Raw genomic sequence first — 24,202 nt, 5'->3', positions numbered from 1 at the left:
AAAATGGATAATTTTGACCCATACAGTGTATTATTGGCTATTGCTACAAATATACCCCAGCGACTTAAGACTGGTTTTGTGGTCCAGGGTCACATATAACATTAATAAAATAAAAAGCCACTTAAGTGTACTTTTATTACTGAGAGACACTTTTATTACTGTTTCTTAACATGATTAAGTATACTTTAATAATTCCAAATTAAAAGTTTTAAAGAAGTACACTTATTTTGATGTGTTGACTTACATACTAAAGCACATGTAAAGTACTTGATTATAACTGTAGTGTATTATTTGATATTACAGTTATAGTTAATAAATGCTTGTCAGTACATTTAGCAGTACCATATTTCAAAGACAATATTATGAAATTACATATAAAGACGTACTTATGTCCTTCTTAAGTGGGAGAAAAATTCGACTAATTGCATTCAATACATTAATATTTAAATAATAATTAAGTTAAACGATAATTAAACAATTGAATTGTATTACTGTACGTGTCTGAAAACACTCTTAAGTATGTTATCGTTTTAAAGTATATAATTTACATACTGTACCTGGTCTAAATGGGCCTAAATGCATTATTACAGTCAAGTAATTTTGACTGATGGCTTCTGACACTGTAAACCTGCTCTAATTTCAGACTCTGACCGAGAGGACAGTCATGGGAGTCCAGAAGCCAGAGATTTACCTGTAGGTTGTCACTTGTCAAACTATTACCTCATTAAAGCCAATAAAAATGGCTGTTTTATTTTACTGATCTCATGTCTGCCGTGTTTGCCTCTTTACAAACAGGTAAACAACAAAAAACGCTCTCCGCCCTCAGACAGGCCTCCCTTTGGCGCTCATCTAAGTACACACCACAGCATCTCTGCTGATGAACAGGACAGCCCAGAGCGAATTGTGAGTACTACAGATGTAATCTGTGAGCCCAGCCATGTGGAGATGTGGATCTCAGACCTCTCTCGATCTTACTTCCAAAATTGTTTTTTCAAGGTTCAGAAGGAAAAACTCCATGCAGAACTAAAACAAGTTTTGAGTCAAAAGAGAAGCCAGCTTAGAGACACCCAATCCACCCTCACAGACATGGAGGAACCCCCCAAGACAGACAATAAGAATGAGGTACGAATGAAAACATCCCATAATAACAACATCCTTTGAACTTCCTTTAAAAAAATGTAATGTATGCAACTCAAAGTTTAAGTAAGATTATTAGCTTTTAGAAAGTCTTCGAAATCTGTTTTTGAAATTAAATGACTTGTTTAACCCCCAGCCTTCACTGTTGCACATTTGTATTTTATCATTTTATATTAAAATTTTACAATTTATACTTAAACGTTATATACAATATACAGTATATAAAATACTTTATATTCACCTAGTAATTCACTATATATATATATATATATATATATATATATATATATACACAGGGTTTGAATTTAACTTTTTTACTCACAAGCCAATTTGGCAACTAACTTTTTAAGTTACCAGCCATTCATAACTTCTACTAGCCCAAAGTTTACCAAAGTTTTAACCAAACTAAACCAACAGCTTGTGGCTGTCCACACTGGATGTGATAAAGCGGGCATTGCAAATCACTTGAACTTTGTGTCAGTAAGCAGGGCTGGAATGGGACAAATCCAGCCCATCCGGCCCATGAGTTCCCATGTGAATGTTTTGCTGGGTTATAGGGCCTTCAATTGGAGTAAATAAATGAATAAATAAAACAATGATAGATATTACTGAATTCACTGCAAATGCAACAAACTAATAATGCATTTTTGTCACAGAAATGCACTGATTTTGAGCTAGAATGCAGGATATTTATTGCTAATAAATTCTGTCATCATTTCCTCACCCTCATGTCATTGCAAACCTGTATGACTTACTTTCTTTTGTGGAACACAAAGGATATTTTGTAGAATGTTACCAAAACATTGTGGATACCCTTGATTTCTACTGTATGGACAAAAAACTTCTTGAATTTCTCATTCCACATAAGAAAGAAATCCATACAGGTTTGGAATGACATGATGTTGAGTAAAGAATTTTAAAAGAACCTTATTAAATTTCTGTATATTTAAGTAGTCTAATAAATGTTAAAATTGATAGCTCTCAATTATACTGTAACGATGAATGGCAAGTCAATGGCTAAATCTTTGGGAAAAAATTTCCTGGAGACATCAGTAGTATTGGTATCAGTGAGACTGGCCTTCAGTCATAAACAAATATGCCATTATATAAATATTAAAAACATACTGTCTTTATGTTGTTTGTACATTAATTTAAGGATGAAATGTGAAATTTGAAAGTGAAATTATTGCAATGAAAAAATTATTTTAAAAAAGTTAATGTTTGGTGGAATTAAACTTTAAGAGCTTTAATATTTGTAAATTGTAAACACCTAATTTATATAAGATGCTGATATTTATCTTTAATCAAACTCTTAATAAATTAATATTTTACTTCAATTTAAATTAATCAGAACTAAACATCTAAAGAGAATGAAGTTGTTGCTTAGAATTAGTATTAGCGAGATGGTGGTCACAAGAAGTAAAACCATCATACTTATTACCATGGTTATGTTTTTTTAAATAATTTCCCCACTATTTAATGTAAGTAATAAGAGTAACATTTATAATAAATATGGGTGCTCCCGATGGCCAGTATGTCAGTAAGTTATAAATAGAACGAGGCATCAGTTTTCTGTCGGGGATTTGTCGTGTCCTGCTGCATCCAGCGTAGACAGCGTCACTGATCATAATGGGTTCTACTGTATTTTGTCGTGCCGCTTGCATCTAGCTGTAGACACGGTGTGAGTCTAAAATCGTTTTTCGACTCTTAGTTATTTACTTTAATGCAAAGGAAACCAGCGCGCCCTCTGCACCGTTATTTATCGGGTATGTTCAAGTAAGCTAAATATGCACAGATGCTGCGCAATTAGGCTGTATTTAATATATCATGATGGCTCACCAGTTCAGTATGTGCGCTAAATCTGTGCAGATTTGGCTTAAATGAACCTGCCCAAGAAATCAAAGAGTGAACATAATTTACAAAAAGTAACTCGCCAAATTGGCTAGTGATTTGGCAGTGTTACCCGCCACAGCTGATTTTTACCCGCATTTGGCAGGTTGGCGGGTGTTAATTTCAAACCCTGTATATACAGTATATACCGTGTAATATATATATATACAGTATCTCACAAAAGTGAGTACACCCCTCACATTTCGGCAATCATTTTAGTATATCTTTTCAAGGGGCAATTCTATAGAAATTAAACTTGGATATATTTTAGAGTAGTCAATGTGCAACTTGTATAGCAGTACAGATTTACTGTCCTCTGAAAATAACTCAACATACAGCCATTATTGTCAAAAAAGCTGGCAACAAAAGTGAGTACACCCTACGTGAAAACAGCTATATGTCGTTTAACCATGCAAAGCCACATGTCCTATTCATCATGTTCATGTTTTTGTCTGCTTGACAGGACTATACCAATTTGTGTATCTTGTTTTAGAGCAGTTAAAATGTGGTCCTTTGAGTACAATTCTCTCATACTGACCACTGGATGTTCAACATGGCACCTCATGGCAAAGAACTCTCTGAGGATTTGAGAATCAGAATGATTGCTCTCCACAAAGATGGCCGAGGCTATAAGAAGTTCGGTAACACCCTGGAACTGAATTACAGTACAGTGGCCAGGGTCATACAGAGGTTTTCCAAGACGGGTTTCACTCGGAACAGGCCTCACAAGGGTCGATCAAAGAAGTTGAGTCCTTCTGCGTCAGGTGCAGAAGCTGGCTTCAAAAAACAGACGCATGAGTGCTGCCAGCATTGCTTTAGAGGTTGCAGACGAGGAAGATCAGCTTGTCAGTGCTCAGACCATACGCCGCACACTGCAACAAGTTGGCTTGCATGGCCGTCGTCCCAGAAGGAAGCCTCTTCTGAAGCTGGCTCACAAAAAAGCCTGCAAACAGTTTGCTGAAGACAACCTGGCCAAGAGCATGAATTACTGGAACCATGTCCTGTGGTCTGGTGAGTCTAAGGTAAACTTGTTTGGCTCAGATGGTGTCCAGCATGTGTGGTGACGCCCTGGTGAGGAGCACCAAGAAAATTGTATCTTGCCTACAGTCAAGCATGGTGGTGGTAGCATCATGGTCTGGTGCTGCATGAGTGCTGCCGGTTCTGCAGAGCTGAGGTTCATTGAGGGAAACATGGATTCCAACATGTACTGAGACATTCTGAAGCAGAAGATGATGCCCTTCCTTCAGAAACTGGGCCGAACGGCAGTTTTCCATCATAATAACGACCCCAAACACACTGCCAAGATGACAACTGCCTTGCTGATGAAGCTGAAGGTGAAGGTGATGGAGTGGCCAAGTATGTCTCCAGACCTGAACCCTATTGAGCACATGTGGGGCATCCTCAAGCGGAAGGTGGAGAAGCACAATGTGTCTAACAATGTGTCTAACATCCAGCAGCTCCATGATGTCAGGAGTGGAAGAGGATCCCAGCAACAACCTGCACAGCTCTGGTGAACTCCAAGCCCAGGAGGATTAAAACAGTGCTAGATAACAATGGTGCCCCTACAAAATATTGACACTTTGGACATGTTCACTTAGAGTGTACTCATTTTTGTTGCCAGCTATTTGGACAATAATGGCTATATGTTGAGTTATATTTGGAGGACAGTAAATTTGTACTTCTATACAAGCTGCACACAAGTTTAATTTGTGTAGTATTGTCCCTTGAGAAGATACTGTGTATATATATATATATATATATATATATATATATATATATATATATATATATATAGTAGTCAACATTTGAAGTGGATCAAAAAGTTAATCAAAGTTGTCCTAAGACAATAATGCATTTTGGATTTAGGTTTTAGGACTAGTTTGATGAAAGGTTATGATCCACTTCAAATGTCGACTAATATATATATATATATATATATATATATATATATATATATATATATATATATATATATATATACACAGTATGTATATTTATTTATTTAGTTATTATTATTATTATTTTTACTTCAATCAAAATGAATCAGAACTCTCTCTCTCTCTCTATATATATATATTATTGCTGTCAAATGATTAATCGCAATTAATCGCATCTAAAATAAAAGTTTTTGTTTACATAATATGTGTATACTGTGTATATTTATTATGTATAAATAAATACAAACACATGCATATATATATATTCAAGAAAAATATGTTGTTTATATATTAAATATATTTATATATAATATAAAATATAAGAATGTGAAAATATAAATGTATAAACGTAAATATTTTCAAATATATATATACTGTATGTATGTGTATTTATATATACATAATAAATATACACAGTGCATATACATATATAATGTAAACAAAAACTTTTATTTTGAATGCGATTAATCATTTGACAGCACTAATATATATATATATATATATATATATATATATATATATATATATATATATATATACATATATATATATACACACACATATATACACTATTGTTTTCTGAAGGAAATGTATTTCATTTTTATCCATTGCCATGCAATGTGCTAAAAATGACAATAAAGTTGATTTTGTAAATTTAACGAACAGGTGGAGAAGGACAACCAGTTGTCAGAGCTTGTGGAAGTGGTTGTTGAAACAGAGGCTGAGGTTGGAGCTAGTGGGTACAGTGTTGTGGGTGGAGGGGAGCAAGGCATCTTCATCAAAGAGGTCTTGAAAGACTCCCCCGCTGCAAAGCACCTCAGTCTACAGAAAGGTACCAAGGGACTGTATTTTACATTACAAAGTGCAATGTCAAATACTGTACACTGTCCTTGAAGAGACAAGCAGGAGAAACAACTTTAACCTTATAATCATTAATGGACAAAAATTCCATGTTGAGTAATTGATTTAGTTTCCTGATGTACTAAGAATACAAAGACAAATCATGTAAGTTATAATTATTTTTTGATGATGTGTTATTGCAGGAGATCAACTGCTAAGTGCCAGGGTGTATTTTGATAACGTCAAATATGAGGACGCATTAAAAATTCTTCAGTGTGCAGAACCCTACAAAGTGTCCTTCTTTTTGAAGAGGACTGTGCCAGGAAGTGAAGTCAGCATACATCCAGGTGCACAAAATCTTGAGCTCAGAGGACCTAAGGCCAAGATGCAAAAAATGGTACATGCTGAAATATTGCTATACAATAGAATTATGTTTTGAACATCCACAGTATTTCTTAAAGTGAATTAATTTTAACAAAAGAACTTACAACAGTAGAAACTAGAAGGAATGATAACCTTTCTCTTGCAGAGCGTCAAAAGTGTGAAACCATTCAAAACCAAGAAAAGGAGAGGAGGAAGATTTGGGTTGAAAAGACTGAAAGAGAACAAAAAAGCTAGAGCATGGGCAGAGCTGGATGTTGAGGGATCACCTGGTAGATCAGACCTCAGTCCTGTAGATGTTGAGTTTGTATTCCCGAAGTTCAAGATAAGGAAAGGTGGGAAGGCCACTGCAGATGGATCAGAACATCTGGAGGGTGTTATCACTAGTACTAAGAAGAAGAGGAAGATCAGATTTCCAAAGATGAAGGCCATGGATGCTGCTGTTGGTGAAGGGAAGTTTAATGTAGATGTTTCAACACATGAGGGAGAGGCCTCTGGATCCAAGCTGAAGGCCAAGACGAAAGGTCCAAAATTTGGAATGAATTTCCCAAAAATTAAAAAGTCAAAGTTAGATGTACAATCTTCAAATGACGGCTTTGAGGTGAAAGAACTAGAAGGCAAATTTAAGCCTCCATCAGTAGAGTGTGATTTCAACATCCCTCAGAGCAAGGCTGAAACTAATGTTTCTAATTTCGAGGTTAGTGTTAAAGGAAAAGGAGAGGGTCCTGAGATAAAAATGCCAAATATAAATCTGGATGTCTCAGATACAAAGGTGACAGTCCCAAAGTTCAAACTGCCAAAGGTAAGACTTTCTTCTCATTCAGATGAAATTGATGGAGAGGCAAGTAAAGAAACCGATACATTTGAAAATAAACTGAAAATGCCCAAGATTGACATTAAAGCACCAAATGTGGATTTGGACTTGCATCTCTCAAAGACTAAGGGCAAGGCTGAATTCAAAGATGTTGAAGTTCCCGATTGCATTGTAAGAGGAACAAAAATCAACACCACCAAGCCTGACACATCATTACCAGTGCTAAACCTTGATGTAAAACAAAAATTTGGAGATGACATTGATGGATCCATGGACAAAGTGCATAAGATTTCCCTCCCCAAATTTGACATTGCAGGGCCCAAGATAGAGACGTCAGATGTGGACATTGGTCTTCCTACATTAGATATGTCATTACCAAAGATGGCTACAAAAAACATTGATACTGAGGGACATGCGAGTACTGGGGTAAAATTTGAAATGACAAAATTAGACATCTCTCTTCCAAAAATAACATCCCCTGAGGGTGACATCATAGTTGAAGAACCTGGAGGAAAAGGTGGAACAATTCACAAGCCAAACATCAGTATTCCATTACCAAAAGGTAAAGGTGAAGCAAAGGTGGATGGTCATTCTGAGAAAGGGCCAAGTGTGAAAATGCCACAAATAGACATTTCCCTCCCCAAAATGAAATTACCACAAGGTAAAATTGATATTGAAGGGCCTGAGGTTGACATTTCTTTGCCGAAAGAAAGGCTAGAGGGGGATGCAAATATTGAGGGCCACTTTGGAAAAGGGGGAAAGATTAAAATGCCTAGAGTAGATGTCACCCTACCTAATGTGAAATCATCTGAGCATGCCATTGCTGAAGGGCATGATATAAAAGCAGGAAAATTGAGTATGCCATCAATTGAAATTTTACTTCCTACAGGCGAAACTGAGGTTGGAGCTGATATTTCATTACCAAAAGGAAAAACAAATGAACAGATAAATCTTGAGGTTGAGAAGGGAGATATGTTTCAGATTCCTAAATCTGATATAAATCTACCTAAACTCAAATTAGGAGAAGTTGATTTTGATGTTAAAAGAACCGATGGGAAGTTTCACATGCCAGCAATTGATATTTCTTTGCCACATAGAAAAGATCAAAAAGATATTCATGTGGAACCCTCTGGTAAAGGTGGAAAGGTTGAAATGCCAAAGGTTGATATCTCTCTGCCTGCAGTGAAAGCTTCTGGTGTTGAGATTTCCTTGCCAAAATTGAAGTCGCCACAAGGTGACATCAGTATTGAAGGGCCTGACTGCAAAAGATTGAACATGCCATCTGTTGATATATCATTTCCAAAAGTAACAGACACAGGTAATGTTGATCTCAAGAGACATTCAGGAAAAATAGGGAAGTTTGATATTCCAAAACTGGATATTTCCTTACCAAAATTTGAATCAACCAAAGGGGAACTCAGCGTGGAAGGACCTGAATTCAAAGGTGGCAAATTAAATATACCGTCTTTTAATATCTCCTCAGCAGAGGTTAAAACAGAGGGTGATGTTTGTCTGGAGGGAGAAACCAAAAAGGGCACAAAATTTCAAATGCCAAAATTGGATATTAATTTACCACAAATAAAATCAGTAGGGACTGAAACAAATATTGAAGGACCTGAAGTGAAAGGTGGAAAGATAGATATGCCAGATGTTGACATTTCTCTTCCACAAGGAAAGGTAAAGGGAGATGGCAAAGTTAATGTCAGTAAGCGGGGCAAGTTTCATTTCCCTCAAGTTGATTTGTCACTTCCAAAGTTTAAAACAAGATCTGTGGAAGTCAATATTGAAGGACTTGAGGTAAAAAGAAGCAAAGTTCACACACCTTCCCTTGACATTTCTTTGCCTAAAGATAAAACAGAGACAAACATTGATATAGAAGGCCATTCTGGAACAGGTATAAAGTATGAAATGCCAAAAATTGATGTTTCACTGCCAAAAGTAAAAGCTCCAGAAGGAGATGTGGCTGTCGAAGGACATGAAGGAAAGGGAAGAAAATGTGAAATGCCTAAATTTGATGTTTCCTTGCCTAAATTAAAACCATCAGCAGGAGAAATCAGTGTTGAAGGCCCCGATATCAAGGGTGGAAAGTTTCACATGCCATCTATAGATATCTCTCTGCCAGGAGGAGGAGCAGGAGGAGATGTAGATGTTGAAGGACATGCAGGAAAAGGAAGAAAATTTGAAATGCCTAAATTTGATGTTTCCTTGCCTAAATTAAAACCATTAGCAGGAGAAATCAATGTTGAAGACCCCAATATCAAGGGTGGAAAGTTTCACATGCCCTCTATAGATATCTCTCTGCCAGGAGGAGGAGCAGGAGGAGATGTAGATGTTGAAGGACCTGCAGGAAAAGGAAGAAAATTTGAAATGCCTAAATTTGATGTTTCCTTGCCTAAATTAAAACCATCAGCAGGAGAAATCAATGTTGAAGACCCCAATATCAAGGGTGGAAAGTTTCACATGCCCTCTATAGATATCGCTCTGCCTGGAGGAGGAGCAGGAGGAGATGTAGATGTTGAAGGACATGCAGGAAAAGGAAGAAAATTTGAAATGCCTAAATTTGATGTTTCCTTGCCTAAATTAAAACCATCAGGAGGTGAAATGGACATTGAAGGTCCCGATATCGAGGGTGGAAAGTTTCACATGCCCTCTATTGATATCTCTCTATCTGGAGGAGGAGGAGGAGCAGGAGGAGATGTAGATGTTGAAGGACCTGCAGGAAAAGGAAGAAAATTTGAAATGCCTAAATTAGATGTTTCCTTGCCAAAATTAAAACCATCCGGCGGTGAAGTTGACGTTCAAGGTCCTGATATCAAGGGTGGAATGTTTCACATGACCTCTATAGATATCTCTCTGCCTGGAGGAGGAGCAGGAGGAGATTTAGATGTTGAAGGACATGGTGGAAAAGGAAGAAAATTTGAAATGCCTAAATTTGATGTTTCCTTGCCTAAATTAAAACCATCAGCAGGAGAAATCAATGTTGAAGGTCCCGATATCAAGGGTGAAAAGATTCAAATGCCCTCTATAGATATCTCTCTGCCTGCAGGAGGAGCAGGAGGAGATGTAGATGTTGAAGGACCTGCAGGAAAAGGAAGAAAATTTGAAATGCCAAAATTAGATGTTTCTTTGCCAAAATTAAAACCATCAGCAGGAGAAATCAATGTTAAAGGTCCTGATATCAAGGGTGGAAAATGTTTCACATGCCCTCTATAGATATCTCTGCCTGCAGGAGGAGCAGGAGGAGATTTAGATGTTGAAGGACATGCAGGAAAAGGAAGAAAATTTGAAATGCCTAAATTTGATGTTTCCTTGCCTAAATTAAAACCATCAGCAGGAGAAATCAATGTTGAAGGCCCCGATATCAAGGGTGGAAAGATTCAAATGCCCTCTATAGATATCTCTGCCTGCAGGAGGAGCAGGGGAGATGTAGATGTTGAAGGACCTGCAGGAAAAGGAAGAAAATTTGAAATGCCTAAATTTGATGTTTCCTTGCCTAAATTAAAACCATCAGCAGGAGAAATCAATGTTAAAGGTCCCGATACCAAGGGTGGAAAATTTCACATGCCCTCAATAGATATATCTCTGCCTGCAGGAGGAGCAGGGGGAGATGTAGATGTTGAAGGACCTGCAGGAAAAGGAAGAAAATTTGAAATGCCTAAATTTGATGTTTCCTTGCCTAAATTAAAACCATCAGTAGGAGAAATCAATGTTGAAGGCCCCGATATCAAGGGTGGAAAGATTCAAATGCCCTCTATAGCTATCTCTCTGCCTGCAGGAGGAGCGGGGGGAGATGTAGATGTTGAAGGACCTGCAGGAAAAGGAAGAAAATTTGAAATGCCTAAATTTGATGTTTCCTTGCCTAAATTAAAACCATCAGCAGGAGAAATCAATGTTAAAGGTACCGATATCAAGGGTGGAAAATTTCACATGCCCTCTATAGATATCTCTCTGCCAGGAGGAGGAGCAGGAGGAGATGTAGCTGTTGAAGGTCATGCAGGAAAAGGAAGAAAATTTGAAATGCCTAAATTTGATGTTTCTTGCCTAAATTAAAACCATCAGCAGGAGAAATCAATGTTAAAGGTACCGATATCAAGGGTGGAAAATGTTTCACATGCCCTCTATAGATATCTCTGCCTGCAGGAGGAGCAGGGGGAGATGTAGATGTTGAAGGACCTGCAGGAAAAGGAAGAAAATTTGAAATGCCTAAATTTGATGTTTCCTTGCCTAAATTAAAACCATCAGTAGGAGAAATCAATGTTGACGGCCCCGATATCAAGGGTGGAAAGATTCAAATGCCCTCTATAGATATCTCTCTGCCTGCAGGAGGAGCGGGGGGAGATGTAGATGTTGAAGGACCTGCAGGAAAAGGAAGAAAATTTGAAATGCCTAAATTTGATGTTTCCTTGCCTAAATTAAAACCATCAGCAGGAGAAATCAATGTTGACGGCCCCGATATCAAGGGTGGAAAGATTCAAATGCCCTCTATAGATATCTCTCTGCCAGGAGGAGCAGGAGATGTAGATGTTGAAGGTCATGCAGGAAAAGGAAGAAAATTTGAAATGCCAAAATTAGATGTTTCTTTGCCAAAATTAAAACCATCAGTAGGAGAAATCAATGTTGACGGCCCCGATATCAAGGGTGGAAAGATTCAAATGCCCTCTATAGATATCTCTCTGCCTGCAGGAGGAGCAGGAGGAGATGTAGCTGTTGAAGGACATGCTGGAAAAGAAAGAAAATTTGAAATGCCTAAATTTGATGTTTCCTTGCCTAAATTAAAACCATCAGCAGGAGAAATCAATGTTGAAGGTCCCGATATCAAGGGTGGAAAATTTCACATGCCCTCTATAGATATCTCTCTGCCAGGAGGAGGAGCAGGAGGAGATGTAAATGTTGAAGGACATGCAGGAAAAGGAAGAAAATTTGAAATGCCTAAATTTGATGTTTCCTTGCCTAAATTAAAACCATCACCAGGAGAAATCAATGTTCAAGGTCCTGATATCAAGGGTGGAATGTTTCACATGCCCTCTATAGATATCTCTCTGCCTGCAGGAGGAGCAGGGGGAGATGTAGATGTTGAAGGACCTGCAGGAAAAGGAAGAAAATTTGAAATGCCTAAATTTGATGTTTCCTTGCCTAAATTAAAACCATCAGTAGGAGAAATCAATGTTGACGGCCCCGATATCAAGGGTGGAAAGATTCAAATGCCCTCTATAGATATCTCTCTGCCTGCAGGAGGAGCGGGGGGAGATGTAGATGTTGAAGGACCTGCAGGAAAAGGAAAAAATTGAAATGCCTAAATTTGATGTTTCCTTGCCTAAATTAAAACCATCAGCAGGAGAAATCAATGTTAAAGGTACCGATATCAAGGGTGGAAAATTTCACATGCCCTCTATAGATATCTCTCTGCCAGGAGGAGGAGCAGGAGGAGATGTAGCTGTTGAAGGTCATGCAGGAAAAGGAAGAAAATTTGAAATGCCTAAATTTGATGTTTCTTGCCTAAATTAAAACCATCACCAGGAGAAATCAATGTTGAAGGCCCCGATATCAAGGGTGGAAAATTTCACATGCCCTCTATAGATATCTCTCTGCCAGGAGGAGGAGCAGGAGGAGATGTAGCTGTTGAAGGACATGCAAAAAGGAAAAAATTGAAATGCCTAAATTTGATGTTTCCTTGCCTAAATTAAAACCATCAGCAGGAGAAATCAACATTGAAGGCCCCGATATCAAGGGTGGAAAATTTCACATGCCCTCTATAGATATCTCTCTGCCTGCAGGAGGAGATGTAGATGTTGAAGGACCTGCAGGAAAAGGAAGAAAATTTGAAATGCCTAAATTAGATATTTCCTTGCCTAAATTAAAACCATCAGGAGGTGAAATCAATGTTGAAGGCCCCGATATCAAGGGTGGAAAGATTCACATGCCCTCTATAGATATCTCTCTGCCTGGAGGAGGAGCAGGAGGAGATGTAGATGTTGAAGGACCTGCAGGAAAAGGAAGAAAATTGAAATGCCTAAATTTGATGTTTCCTTGCCTAAATTAAACCATCAGGAGGTGAAATCAACATTGAAGGTCCCGATATGAAGGGTGGAAAGTTTCACATGCCCTCTATAGATATCTCTCTGCCTGGGGAGGAGCAGGAGGAGATGTAGATGTTGAAGGACATGCAGGAAAAGGAAAAAATTGAAATGCCTAAATTTGATGTTTCCTTGCCTAAATTAAAACCATCAGGAGGTGAAATCAACATTGAAGGCCCCGATATCAAGGGTGGAAAGTTTCACATGCCCTCTATAGATATATCTCTGCCTGGAGGAGGAGCAGGAGGAGATGTAGATGTTGAAGGACATGCAGGAAAAGGAAGAAAATTTGAAATGCCTAAATTAGATGTTTCCTTGCCTAAATTAAAACCATCAGCAGGAGAAATCAATGTTGAAGGCCCCGATATCAAGGGTGGAAAGATTCACATGCCCTCTATAGATATCTCTCTGCCTGGAGGAGGAGCAGGAGGAGATGTAGATGTTGAAGGACATGGTGGAAAGGAAGAAAATTTGAAATGCCTAAATTAGATGTTTCCTTGCCTAAATTAAAACCATCAGCAGGAGAAATCAATGTTAAAGGCCCCGATATCAAGGGTGGAAAGATTCACATGCCCTCTATAGATATCTCTCTGCCTGGAGGAGGAGCAGGAGGAGATGTAGATGTTGAAGGACATGCAGGAAAAGGAAAAAATTGAAATGCCTAAATTTGATGTTTCCTTGCCTAAATTAAAACCATCAGGAGGTGAAATCAACATTGAAGGCCCCGATATCAAGGGTGGAAAATTTCACATGCCCTCTATAGATATCTCTCTGCCAGGAGGAGGAGCAGGAGGAGATGTAGATGTTGAAGGACATGGTGGAAAGGGAAGAAAATTTGAAATGCCTAAATTAGATATTTCCTTGCCTAAATTAAAACCATCAGCAGGAGAAATCAATGTTGAAGGTCCCGATATCAAGGGTGGAAAGATTCACATGCCCTCTATAGATATCTCTCTGCCTGCAGGAGGAGATGTAGATGTTGAAGGACCTGCAGGAAAAGGAGGAAAATTTGAAATACCAAAATTAGATGTTTCTTTGCCTAAATTAAAACCATCAGGAGGTGAAATCAATGTTGAAGACCCCAATATCATGGGTGGAAAGTTTCACATGCCCTCTATTGATATATCTCTGCCAGGAGGAGGAGCAGGAGGAGATGTAGATGTTGAAGGACATGGTGGAAAGGGAAGAAAATTTGAAATGCCTAAATTAGATATTTCCTTGCCTAAATTAAAACCATCAGCAGGAGAAATCAATGTTGAAGGCCCCGATATCAAGGGTGGAAAGATTCACATGCCCTCTATAGATATCTCTCTGCCTGGAGGAGGAGCAGGAGGAGATGTAGATGTTGAAGGACATGCAGGAAAAGGAAGAAAATTTGAAATGCCTAAATTTGATGTTTCCTTGCCTAAATTAAAACCATCACCAGGAGAAATCAATGTTGAAGGCCCCGATATCAAGGGTGGGAAGATTCACATGCCCTCTATAGATATCTCTCTGCCTGGAGGAGGAGCAGGAGGAGATGTAGATGTTGAAGGACCTGCAGGAAAAGGAAGAAAATTCAAAATGCCAAAATTAAAACCAATAGGAGGTGAAGTTGACGTTCAAGGTCCCGATATGAAGGGTGGAAAGTTTCACATGCCCTCTATAGATATCTCTCTGCCTGGGGGAGGAGCAGGAGGAGAAGTATATGTTGAAGGCCATGCAAAAAAAGGAAAAAAAATTGAAATGCCTAAATTTGATGTTTCCTTGCCTAAATTAAAACCATCAGGAGGTGAAATCAACATTGAAGGCCCCGATATCAAGGGTGGAAAATTTCACATGCCGTCTATTGATATCTCTCTGCCAGGAGGAGGAGCAGGAGGAGATGTAGATGTTGAAGGACATGGTGGAAAGGGAAGAAAATTTGAAATGCCTAAATTTGATATTTCCTTGCCTAAATTAAAACCATCAGCAGGAGAAATCAATGTTGAAGGCCCCGATATCAAGGGTGGAAAGATTCCCATGCCCTCTATAGATATCTCTCTGCCTGGGGGAGGAGCAGGAGGAGAAGTATATGTTGAAGGCCATGCAAAAAAAGGGAAAAAAATTGAAATGCCTAAATTTGATGTTTCCTTGCCTAAATTTAAACCATCAGGAGGTGAAATCAACATTGAAGGTCCCGATATGAAGGGTGGAAAGTTTCACATGCCCTCTATTGATATCTCTCTGCCAGGAGGAGGAGCAGGAGGAGATGTAGATGTTGAAGGACATGCAGGAAAAGGAAAAAAATTCAAAATGCCAAAATTAAAACCAATAGGAGGTGAAGTTGACGTTCAAGGTCCCGATATGAAGGGTGGAAAGTTTCACATGCCCTCTATAGATATATCGCTGCCTGGAGGAGGAGCAGGAGGAGATGTAGATGTTGAAGGACATGCAGGAAAAGGAAGACAATTTGAAATGCCTAAATTAGATGTTTCCTTGCCTAAATTAAAACCATCAGCAGGAGAAATCAATGTTGAAGGCCCCGATATCAAGGGTGGAAAATTTCACATGCCTCTATTGATATCTCTGCCTGGAGGAGGAGCAGGAGGAGATGTAGATGTTGAAGGACATGGTGGAAAGGGAAGAAAATTTGAAATGCCTAAATTAGATGTTTCCTTGCCTAAATTAAAACCATCAGCAGGAGAAATCAATGTTAAAGGCCCCGATATCAAGGGTGGAAAGATTCACATGCCCTCTATAGATATCTCTCTGCCTGGAGGAGGAGCAGGAGGAGATGTAGTTGTTGAAGGACATGCAGGAAAAGGAAAAAAAATTGAAATGCCTAAATTAGATATTTCCTTGCCTAAATTAAAACCATCAGCAGGAGAAATCAATGTTGAAGGCCCCGATATCAAGGGTGGAAAGATTCACATGCCCTCTATAGATATCTCTCTGCCTGGAGGAGGAGCAGGGGGAGATGTAGATGTTGAAGGACCTGCAGGAAAAGGAGGAAAATTCAAAATGCCAAAATTAAAACCAATAGGAGGTGAAGTTGACGTTCAAGGTCCCGATATGAAGGGTGGAAAGTTTCACATGCCCTCTGTTGATATCTCTCTACCTGGAGGAGGAGCAAGGGGAGATGTAGATGCTGAAGGACCTGCAGGAAAAGGAAGAAAATTAAAAATGCCAAAATTAAAACCATCAGGAGGTGAAGTTGATGTTCAAGGTCCCGATATGAAGGGTGGAAAGTTTCACATGCCCTCTATAGATATATCTCTGCCTGGAGGAGGAGCAGGAGGAGATGCAGATGTTGAAGGACATGCAGGAAAAGGAAGAAAATTTGAAATGCCTAAATTAGATGTTTCCTTGCCTAAATTAAAACCATCAGCAGGAGAAATCAATGTTGAAGGCCCCGATATCAAGGGTGGAAAGATTCACATGCCCTCTATAGATATATCTCTGCCTGGAGGAGGAGCAGGGGGAGATGTAGATGTTGAAGGACCTGCAGGCAAAGGAATAAAATTCAAAATGCCAAAATTAAATCCATCAGGAGGTGAAGTTGACGTTCAAGGTCCTGATATCAAGGGTGGAAAGTTTCACATGCCCTCTATAGATATCTCTGCCTGGAGGAGGAGCAGGAGGAGATGTAGATGTTGAAGGACATGCAGGAAAAGGAAAAAATTGAAATGCCTAAATTAGATGTTTCCTTGCCTAAATTAAAACCATCAGGAGGTGAAGTTGACGTTCAAGGTCCCGATATGAAGGGTGGAAAGTTTCACATGCCCTCTATAGATATCTCTCTGCCTGGAGGAGGAGCAGGAGGAGATGTAGATGTTGAAGGACATGCAGGAAAAGGAAGACAATTTGAAATGCCTAAATTAGATGTTTCCTTGCCTAAATTAAAACCATCAGCAGGAGAAATCAATGTTGAAGGCCCCGATATCAAGGGTGGAAAATTTCACATGCCGTCTATTGATATCTCTCTGCCAGGAGGAGGAGCAGGAGGAGATGTAGATGTTGAAGGACATGGTGGAAAGGGAAGAAAATTTGAAATGCCTAAATTAGATGTTTCCTTGCCTAAATTAAAACCATCAGCAGGAGAAATCAATGTTAAAGGCCCCGATATCAAGGGTGGAAAGATTCACATGCCCTCTATAGATATCTCTGCCTGGAGGAGGAGCAGGAGGAGATGTAGTTGTTGAAGGACATGCAGGAAAAGGAAAAAATTGAAATGCCTAAATTAGATATTTCCTTGCCTAAATTAAAACCATCAGCAGGAGAAATCAATGTTGAAGGCCCCGATATCAAGGGTGGAAAGATTCACATGCCCTCTATAGATATCTCTCTGCCTGGAGGAGGAGCAGGGGAGATGTAGATGTTGAAGGACCTGCAGGAAAAGGAGGAAAATTCAAAATGCCAAAATTAAAACCAATCAGGAGGTGAAATCAATGTTCAAGGTCCCGATATGAAGGGTGGAAAGTTTCACATGCCCTCTGTTGATATCTCTCTGCCTGGAGGAGGAGCAGGAGGAGATGTAGATGTTGAAGGACCTGCAGGAAAAGGAAGAAAATTAAAAATGCCAAAATTAAAACCATCAGCAGGAGAAATCAATGTTAAAGGCCCCGATATCAAGGGTGGAAAGATTCACATGCCCTCTATAGATATCTCTGCCTGGAGGAGGAGCAGGAGGAGATGCAGATGTTGAAGGACATGCAGGAAAAGGAAGAAAATTTGAAATGCCTAAATTAGATGTTTCCTTGCCTAAATTCAAAATGCCAAAATTAAAACCATCAGCAGGAGAAATCAATGTTGAAGGCCCCGATATCAAGGGTGGAAAGATTCACATGCCCTCTATAGATATCTCTCTGCCTGGAGGAGGAGCAGGGGAGATGTAGATGTTGAAGGACCTGCAGGAAAAGGAAGAAAATTCAAAATGCCAAAATTAAAACCATCAGGAGGTGAAGTTGATGTTCAAGGTCCCGATATGAAGGGTGGAAAGTTTCACATGCCCTCTATAGATATATCTCTGCCTGGAGGAGGAGCAGGAGGAGATGCAGATGTTGAAGGACATGCAGGAAAAGGAAGAAAATTTGAAATGCCTAAATTAGATGTTTCCTTGCCTAAATTAAAACCATCAGCAGGAGAAATCAATGTTGAAGGCCCCGATATCAAGGGTGGAAAGATTCACATGCCCTCTATAGATATATCTCTGCCTGGAGGAGGAGCAGGGGGAGATGTAGATGTTGAAGGACCTGCAGGCAAAGGAATAAAATTCAAAATGCCAAAATTAAATCCATCAGGAGGTGAAGTTGACGTTCAAGGTCCCGATATGAAGGGTGGAAAGTTTCACATGCCCTCTATTGATATCTCTCTACCTGGAGGAGGAGCAGGGGGAGATGTAGATGTTGAAGGACCTGCAGGAAAAGGAAGAAAATTAAAATGCCAAAATTAAAACCATCAGGAGGTGAAGTTGATGTTCAAGGTCCCGATATGAAGGGTGGAAAGTTTCACATGCCCTCTATAGATATATCTCTGCCTGGAGGAGGAGCAGGAGGAGATGCAGATGTTGAAGGACATGCAGGAAAAGGAAAAAATTGAAATGCCTAAATTAGATGTTTCCTTGCCTAAATTAAAACCATCAGCAGGAGAAATCAATGTTGAAGGCCCCGATATCAAGGGTGGAAAGATTCACATGCCCTCTATAGATATATCTCTGCCTGGAGGAGGAGCAGGGGGAGATGTAGATGTTGAAGGACCTGCAGGCAAAGGAATAAAATTCAAAATGCCAAAATTAAATCCATCAGGAGGTGAAGTTGACGTTCAAGGTCCCGATATGAAGGGTGGAAAGTTTCACATGCCCTCTATAGATATCTCTGCCTGGAGGAGGAGCAGGAGGAGATGTAGATGTTGAAGGACCTGCAGGAAAAGGAAGAAAATTTGAAATGCCTAAATTAGATGTTTCCTTGCCTAAATTAAAACCATCAGCAGGAGAAATCAATGTTGAAGGCCCCGATATCAAGGGTGGAAAGATTCACATGCCCTCTATAGATATATCTCTGCCTGGAGGAGGAGCAGGGGGAGATGTAGATGTTGAAGGACCTGCAGGCAAAGGAATAAAATTCAAAATGCCAAAATTAAAACCATCAGGAGGTGAAATCAATGTTGAAGGTCCCGATATCAAGGGTGGAAAGTTTCACATGCCCTCTATTGATATCTCTCTACCTGGAGGAGGAGCAGGGGGAGATGTAGATGTTGAAGGACCTGCAGGAAAAGGAAGAAAATTTAAAATGCCAAAATTAAAACCATCAGGAGGTGAAGTTGACGTTCAAGGTCCTGATATCAAGGGTGGAAAGTTTCACATGCCCTCTATAGATATCTCTCTTCCTGGAGGAGGAGCAGGAGGAGATGTAGATGTTGAAGGACCTGCAGGAAGAAAATATGAAATGCCTAAATTTGATGTTTCCTTGCCTAAATTAAAACCATCAGCAGGAGAAATCAATGTTGAAGGCCCCGATATCAAGGGTGGAAAGATTCACATGCCCTCTATAGATATCTGTCTGCCTGGAGGAAGAGCAGGAGGAGATGTAGATGTTAAAGGGCATACAGGAAAAGGAAGAAAATTTGAAATGCCTAAATTAGATGTTTCCTTGCCTAAATTAAAACCATCAGAAGGTGAAATCAACGTTGAAGTTCCCGATATCAAGGGTGGAAAGATTCACATGCCGTCTATAGATATCTCTCTGCCAGGGGAGGAGCAGAAGGAGATGTAGATGTTAAAGGGCATACAGGAAAAGGAAGAAAATTTGAAATGCCTAAATTAGATGTTTCCTTGCCTAAATTCAAACCATCAGGAGGTGAAATCAATGTTGAAGGTCCCGATATCAAGGGTGGAAAGTTTCACATTCCCTCTGTAGATATCGCAGAGGGAGGGCTTGAACTGGGAGATGATACTAAAAAAGGTTTAAGATTTCACATGCCCACTGTTGATATCTCTGTCCCTAAAATGAAACAAACCGATCGTGAACTAAAAGTTGGGTCAGAGAAGAAAGACATAGACTTGAACTTGACTCATGATTCTGATATACAGACCAAAGCCTCTGTTGCCAAAATTAGTGATTTAAATGTCCCTGAAGTAACTTTAGGTGGGAACATCAAGCTGCCAAGTGTGAAAATACCAACTGTTGACATATCTGCTCCTAAAGTTGGCCTGGACTTTACTCTTCCCAAGGGAAAGGGCAGTGATAGAGAAAGCATCGAACTTCTTAAGGCGGAGGGTGGAAGGCCGTCATCTGGGGCAAGTTTTGATGTTCCAGAAGTCTCTGTAAAAATGCCCAAAATTTCACTTCCTAAATTTGGCAGAAAATTGAAAAGTGGAGACAAACTAGAACTAGAGAGTCCTGACTTATCTATAGATTTGGAAATGGAAGAAACATCACCTTCTAAAAAGGATACTGAAATAATTGGTCCTGACACTGAAATGAAGATAAAAGCAGGTGCTGGAAAAACTACAAAACCAGAATTCAGAGTAGAGGGTTCTGAAGATAAGATCAAACCCAAGCTCAAATTCCCCAAATTCAAGACACCTACTCCTAAAGCAAAGGTCAAAGATGTAGAAATAGGTATGCCTGGATATGTGGATAACAAAGGAAAGGTCAGAATGCCAGCAGTTGAGATATCATTGCCAACAGCAAATATTCCAGAATGTGAGGTATTGCTTCCTAAAACTGAGGTTGATGTATCTGAGGCAGATATCAGAGGTTATGAGGGCAGTTTAAAAATTCCTAAGATGCCAACAATTGACATATCAGTTCCAAAAGTTGATTTGGATGTTTCCTTGCGTAGGGTGAAACTTCATGAACCAGTGGACTCTTCGGTCTTTAACATTGATGGTAGTAGGGGTACAGTAAATTTTCCCCATGTCAAGATCCCTAAAGTAGACATTTCACTTCCTCATGCAAAAATGGGTGATACAGATAACCATGAGGTGGAGGTTGGAAGGAAGGGTAAATTAAGAATGCCAGAAGTGGAAATATCATTACCACATGCAAAACATTACACAACTTACACTGACACTGAAATTAAAGGTGAAAAGCTAAAAATACCAAAAATATCATTGCCTCATGGAAAGGAAAATGATGATCCTGATATAGAATTTGGAGTGAAAGGGAGTAAATTAAAAATGCCAGACATTATAGTGCCTAAAATAGATTTATCACTACCTCATGGAAGGAAAGAAGAAAGTCACACACTTGATTCAGAACTAGAAGGTGGACAATTAAAGACGCCAAAAATTGATATACCCCTTCCTAAAATAAAATCTAAAGATGTTGTAAAATCTAAAGAACTTCAACCTGATGTAGGAAAAGGTAAAGTCATGATCCCTGGGATTAGGGGATCTGTGGAAGTAAAAGGTGGACAGTGTAAAATACCTGATATTAAGATACCACAGGTAGACATATCATTACCAGAAAGTAGAACTGGAGAGTTTGATACCAAAGAGGGAGAATCTAGAGGAGGGGGTGGAAAATTGACAATGCCAAATGTTAAAATCCCAAAACTAGATATAGGAATGTCTAGAGATGCAGACATGTCAGATCCTTCTACTGATGCAAGCCTTAAGGATTCACATAAAGAGGGTAAAAAGACGAGGATGTCTAATGTGGATATAGAGCTGGATCTTGGCTTATCAAGAGACGGAAAAAAGAATAAAAAGAAATCTGAACTTCAAGACACTGATCTGGAACCCGCACCGAAAGAAAAAATAAAAGGGCCAAAAGTTAAAGGTACAAAATTTAATATTGGAATGCCAAAAGTAATAATTTCTGGATTAGAAACCGACATAAAGAAGTCTGGAAAAATGGATGCTAAATTTCTAAAAGGAGGAATTGATGCAAACTTGAAAGCTGATTTACAAGCACCAAAGATTCCCGAACTTGACTTTGACATTGAGACTGCCCAAGCTGACACTAATAATTCCAATGAAGATAAAAAGCAGACTGGTAAAGTTAAAATTCCAAAGTTTGGGATTCCTCTGCCTTCTTTAAGTTCACCTGAAGCCCACATCAAATCATCTCAGGGAAAAGGTCACTCTATAAACATAGACTCCGAGGTAGAGTATGAAAGCCCACATTTGCCAAAAGTAACAAAAGCTGTATTTGTTATGGTGAATCCAGAAACGGAGAGCTCTGCTAGTGTAGGTGGTGAAGCAAGTGCAGAAATTGGAGATGTGAAGCTCAAACAGCCAAAGATCAAAATGAAGCCAAGTTTTGGCAAGTCAAAAAGTCGATCAAATGAAAAGGGGAAAGCAATATATTGCGAAGATGAGGTGGAAACTGAGGGAAAGTCAAAAACTGGTAAGCTTAAATTGCCCAAAGTCACATTTTCTTCTGGGCAGAGAGGATCATTTGATGTAACACCGAGTGGGTCTGATGATGGAACAAGTCCAAATCTAAATGGTGACAAAGATGACAAATCAATGTTTGGAAAGCTTAAATTGCCTAAAGTGGAGTTTTTCTCACCATACTCAAAAGATGCAAGTGAGGAAGAGGAAATGGAAACAAGCATGAAACTCAGGAAGGAGACCTCAGCAGAAAGCAAAGAGAGCAAGGAGTCAAAGACAATATCAGGCACAATGTCTTTCCCAGGTCTCAAGAAGAAAACAGAGAAGGATGAGGAGGTGAGAAAGATTAGTACTATAGTATTCTCAAAAGCAAGGACTGAAATGTTGGCAGAACGGGAGGGATCAGAGTCTCCAGTACCCACAGTGTCATCTGGATTCGTTTCTGTAATGAAGTGTGAAGAAAGAGAGGAGAAAACATGGTTCAAAGTACCCAAGGTCACCCTTAGTCCCCATTCTACTGGCATCCTTCATATCACACCAGAAAGCTCTCCAAAAGGAAGCAAGTCCTCTCTTCCTTGCTCTAGCGAGGAAGCCTCTGGAGGTTTCTATGTGAAGATGCCAAGCGTAGAATTTTTGACCCATGAAATGCCCTCAGAGCATCTGATTACTAAAACAGAGGGAACTCTTACTGTAATGACTAAGACGACAAAGTATACAGAAACAAAATGTACCAGTTCGAAACAGTAACAATCTCAGTTACAATCGGTAGTGGAATAATAATTAGGCCTACATATTTGTATATGTGACAATTGTTTCAGTCTTGCGGGTGTTATTCTATTTAAAGTACAGAAAGCAAACATATTTTCTCCAGCTTTTGCAAGAAAAACATAACTTATACATAATGAAAATGTTGCTACAAAAAGAAAATTATTTATTATAGACATTATTTTCATGTTTTGTAACTTGCCAATCTGTATGACACTTTAAATTGATATCTTTGTAAAGATCACACACATTTACACAAAAATATTTTAGTTGTAGATAAAAAAAAAACAACATAGGCACAAATCTGTAGAACATAGACAGATGTAAAGATATTTAAAAGCATTACATTTTTACATTTGCTCATGCTTTTCTTGTGCAGTCTTGCATGACATTTATGCTGTAGAATTACAGTATTTTGGTAATATTGGTTTTTCGATGCCTGGTTTGTCTCTGTAGTTTTTGGTTGTTGTTATGGAATTTTGTTTATTTTAGATATTATTAGAAATACATGTACTATTTTTACATATTTATATGCATGATCTGTACAGATAAGACACTAAAAAGAAAGCCTGTAATGTAGAGTATTTTTGTGATACATATTTTGTGACTTTTAAGATGAATTTAAACAATATGAAGTTTTTTTCATTCACATTTTCTAAGGATTGTGACATGCTGTACCAGAAAGCATTTCTCTGCTCAGGAGAAAGGCTCTGAATTATTATGAATTGAAAACACTGAGTGTGACATTATTTTCTTTTTAAAATTAACTCTTGTGTTGGTGATGGAATTGACCTACATGCAAGCAATATCATTGTATATATATATATATATATATATATATATATTACATTTAAGGCAGGTTTCATTCTGAACTGCATGCTTGTAATGTGTTGCTTTTTTTGAAACAATCATTTAGATGATGCTTATCTCCATCTAATGCAAAAATAGAACAGTCAAATAAAATATTAACATTCTAATTAGTCGTACATAATTATTTCCTGATGTATGTTTTCCACTGATTTTCTCATAATTCTTCTAATGTGGCAGCTCTAATGATGAGTAG

The 24,202-nt window shown here is 38.8% G+C and overlaps 1 protein-coding gene across 1 annotated transcript in view; it reads left to right on the top strand.

Annotated features, from left to right (window-relative positions):
* prx (periaxin) overlaps positions 1-24,116 on the top strand; it is a 35,638-nt gene extending 11,522 nt beyond the window's left edge. The window contains 20 exon segments of the mRNA XM_058750828.1: positions 644-693; positions 796-903; positions 997-1,122; positions 5,631-5,796; positions 6,008-6,201; positions 6,334-10,183; positions 10,229-11,038; positions 11,185-12,149; positions 12,277-12,442; positions 12,756-12,993; positions 13,172-13,401; positions 13,548-13,696; positions 13,809-16,650; positions 16,737-17,143; positions 17,254-17,405; positions 17,910-18,377; positions 18,455-18,625; positions 18,627-18,859; positions 18,903-19,758; positions 19,833-24,116. Of these exon segments, the coding sequence (XP_058606811.1) occupies positions 644-693; positions 796-903; positions 997-1,122; positions 5,631-5,796; positions 6,008-6,201; positions 6,334-10,183; positions 10,229-11,038; positions 11,185-12,149; positions 12,277-12,442; positions 12,756-12,993; positions 13,172-13,401; positions 13,548-13,696; positions 13,809-16,650; positions 16,737-17,143; positions 17,254-17,405; positions 17,910-18,377; positions 18,455-18,625; positions 18,627-18,859; positions 18,903-19,758; positions 19,833-23,121 (15,470 nt within the window). The 3' untranslated portion in view covers positions 23,122-24,116.
* Positions 24,117-24,202: the final 86 nt, after the last annotated feature.

Source organism: Onychostoma macrolepis, chromosome 18, assembly GCF_012432095.1.
Source record: "Onychostoma macrolepis isolate SWU-2019 chromosome 18, ASM1243209v1, whole genome shotgun sequence".
NCBI classification, from domain to species: domain Eukaryota; kingdom Metazoa; phylum Chordata; class Actinopteri; order Cypriniformes; family Cyprinidae; genus Onychostoma; species Onychostoma macrolepis.
Note: the sequence above shows the minus strand (reverse complement) of the source record. Positions and strands in the feature narration are given on the sequence as shown.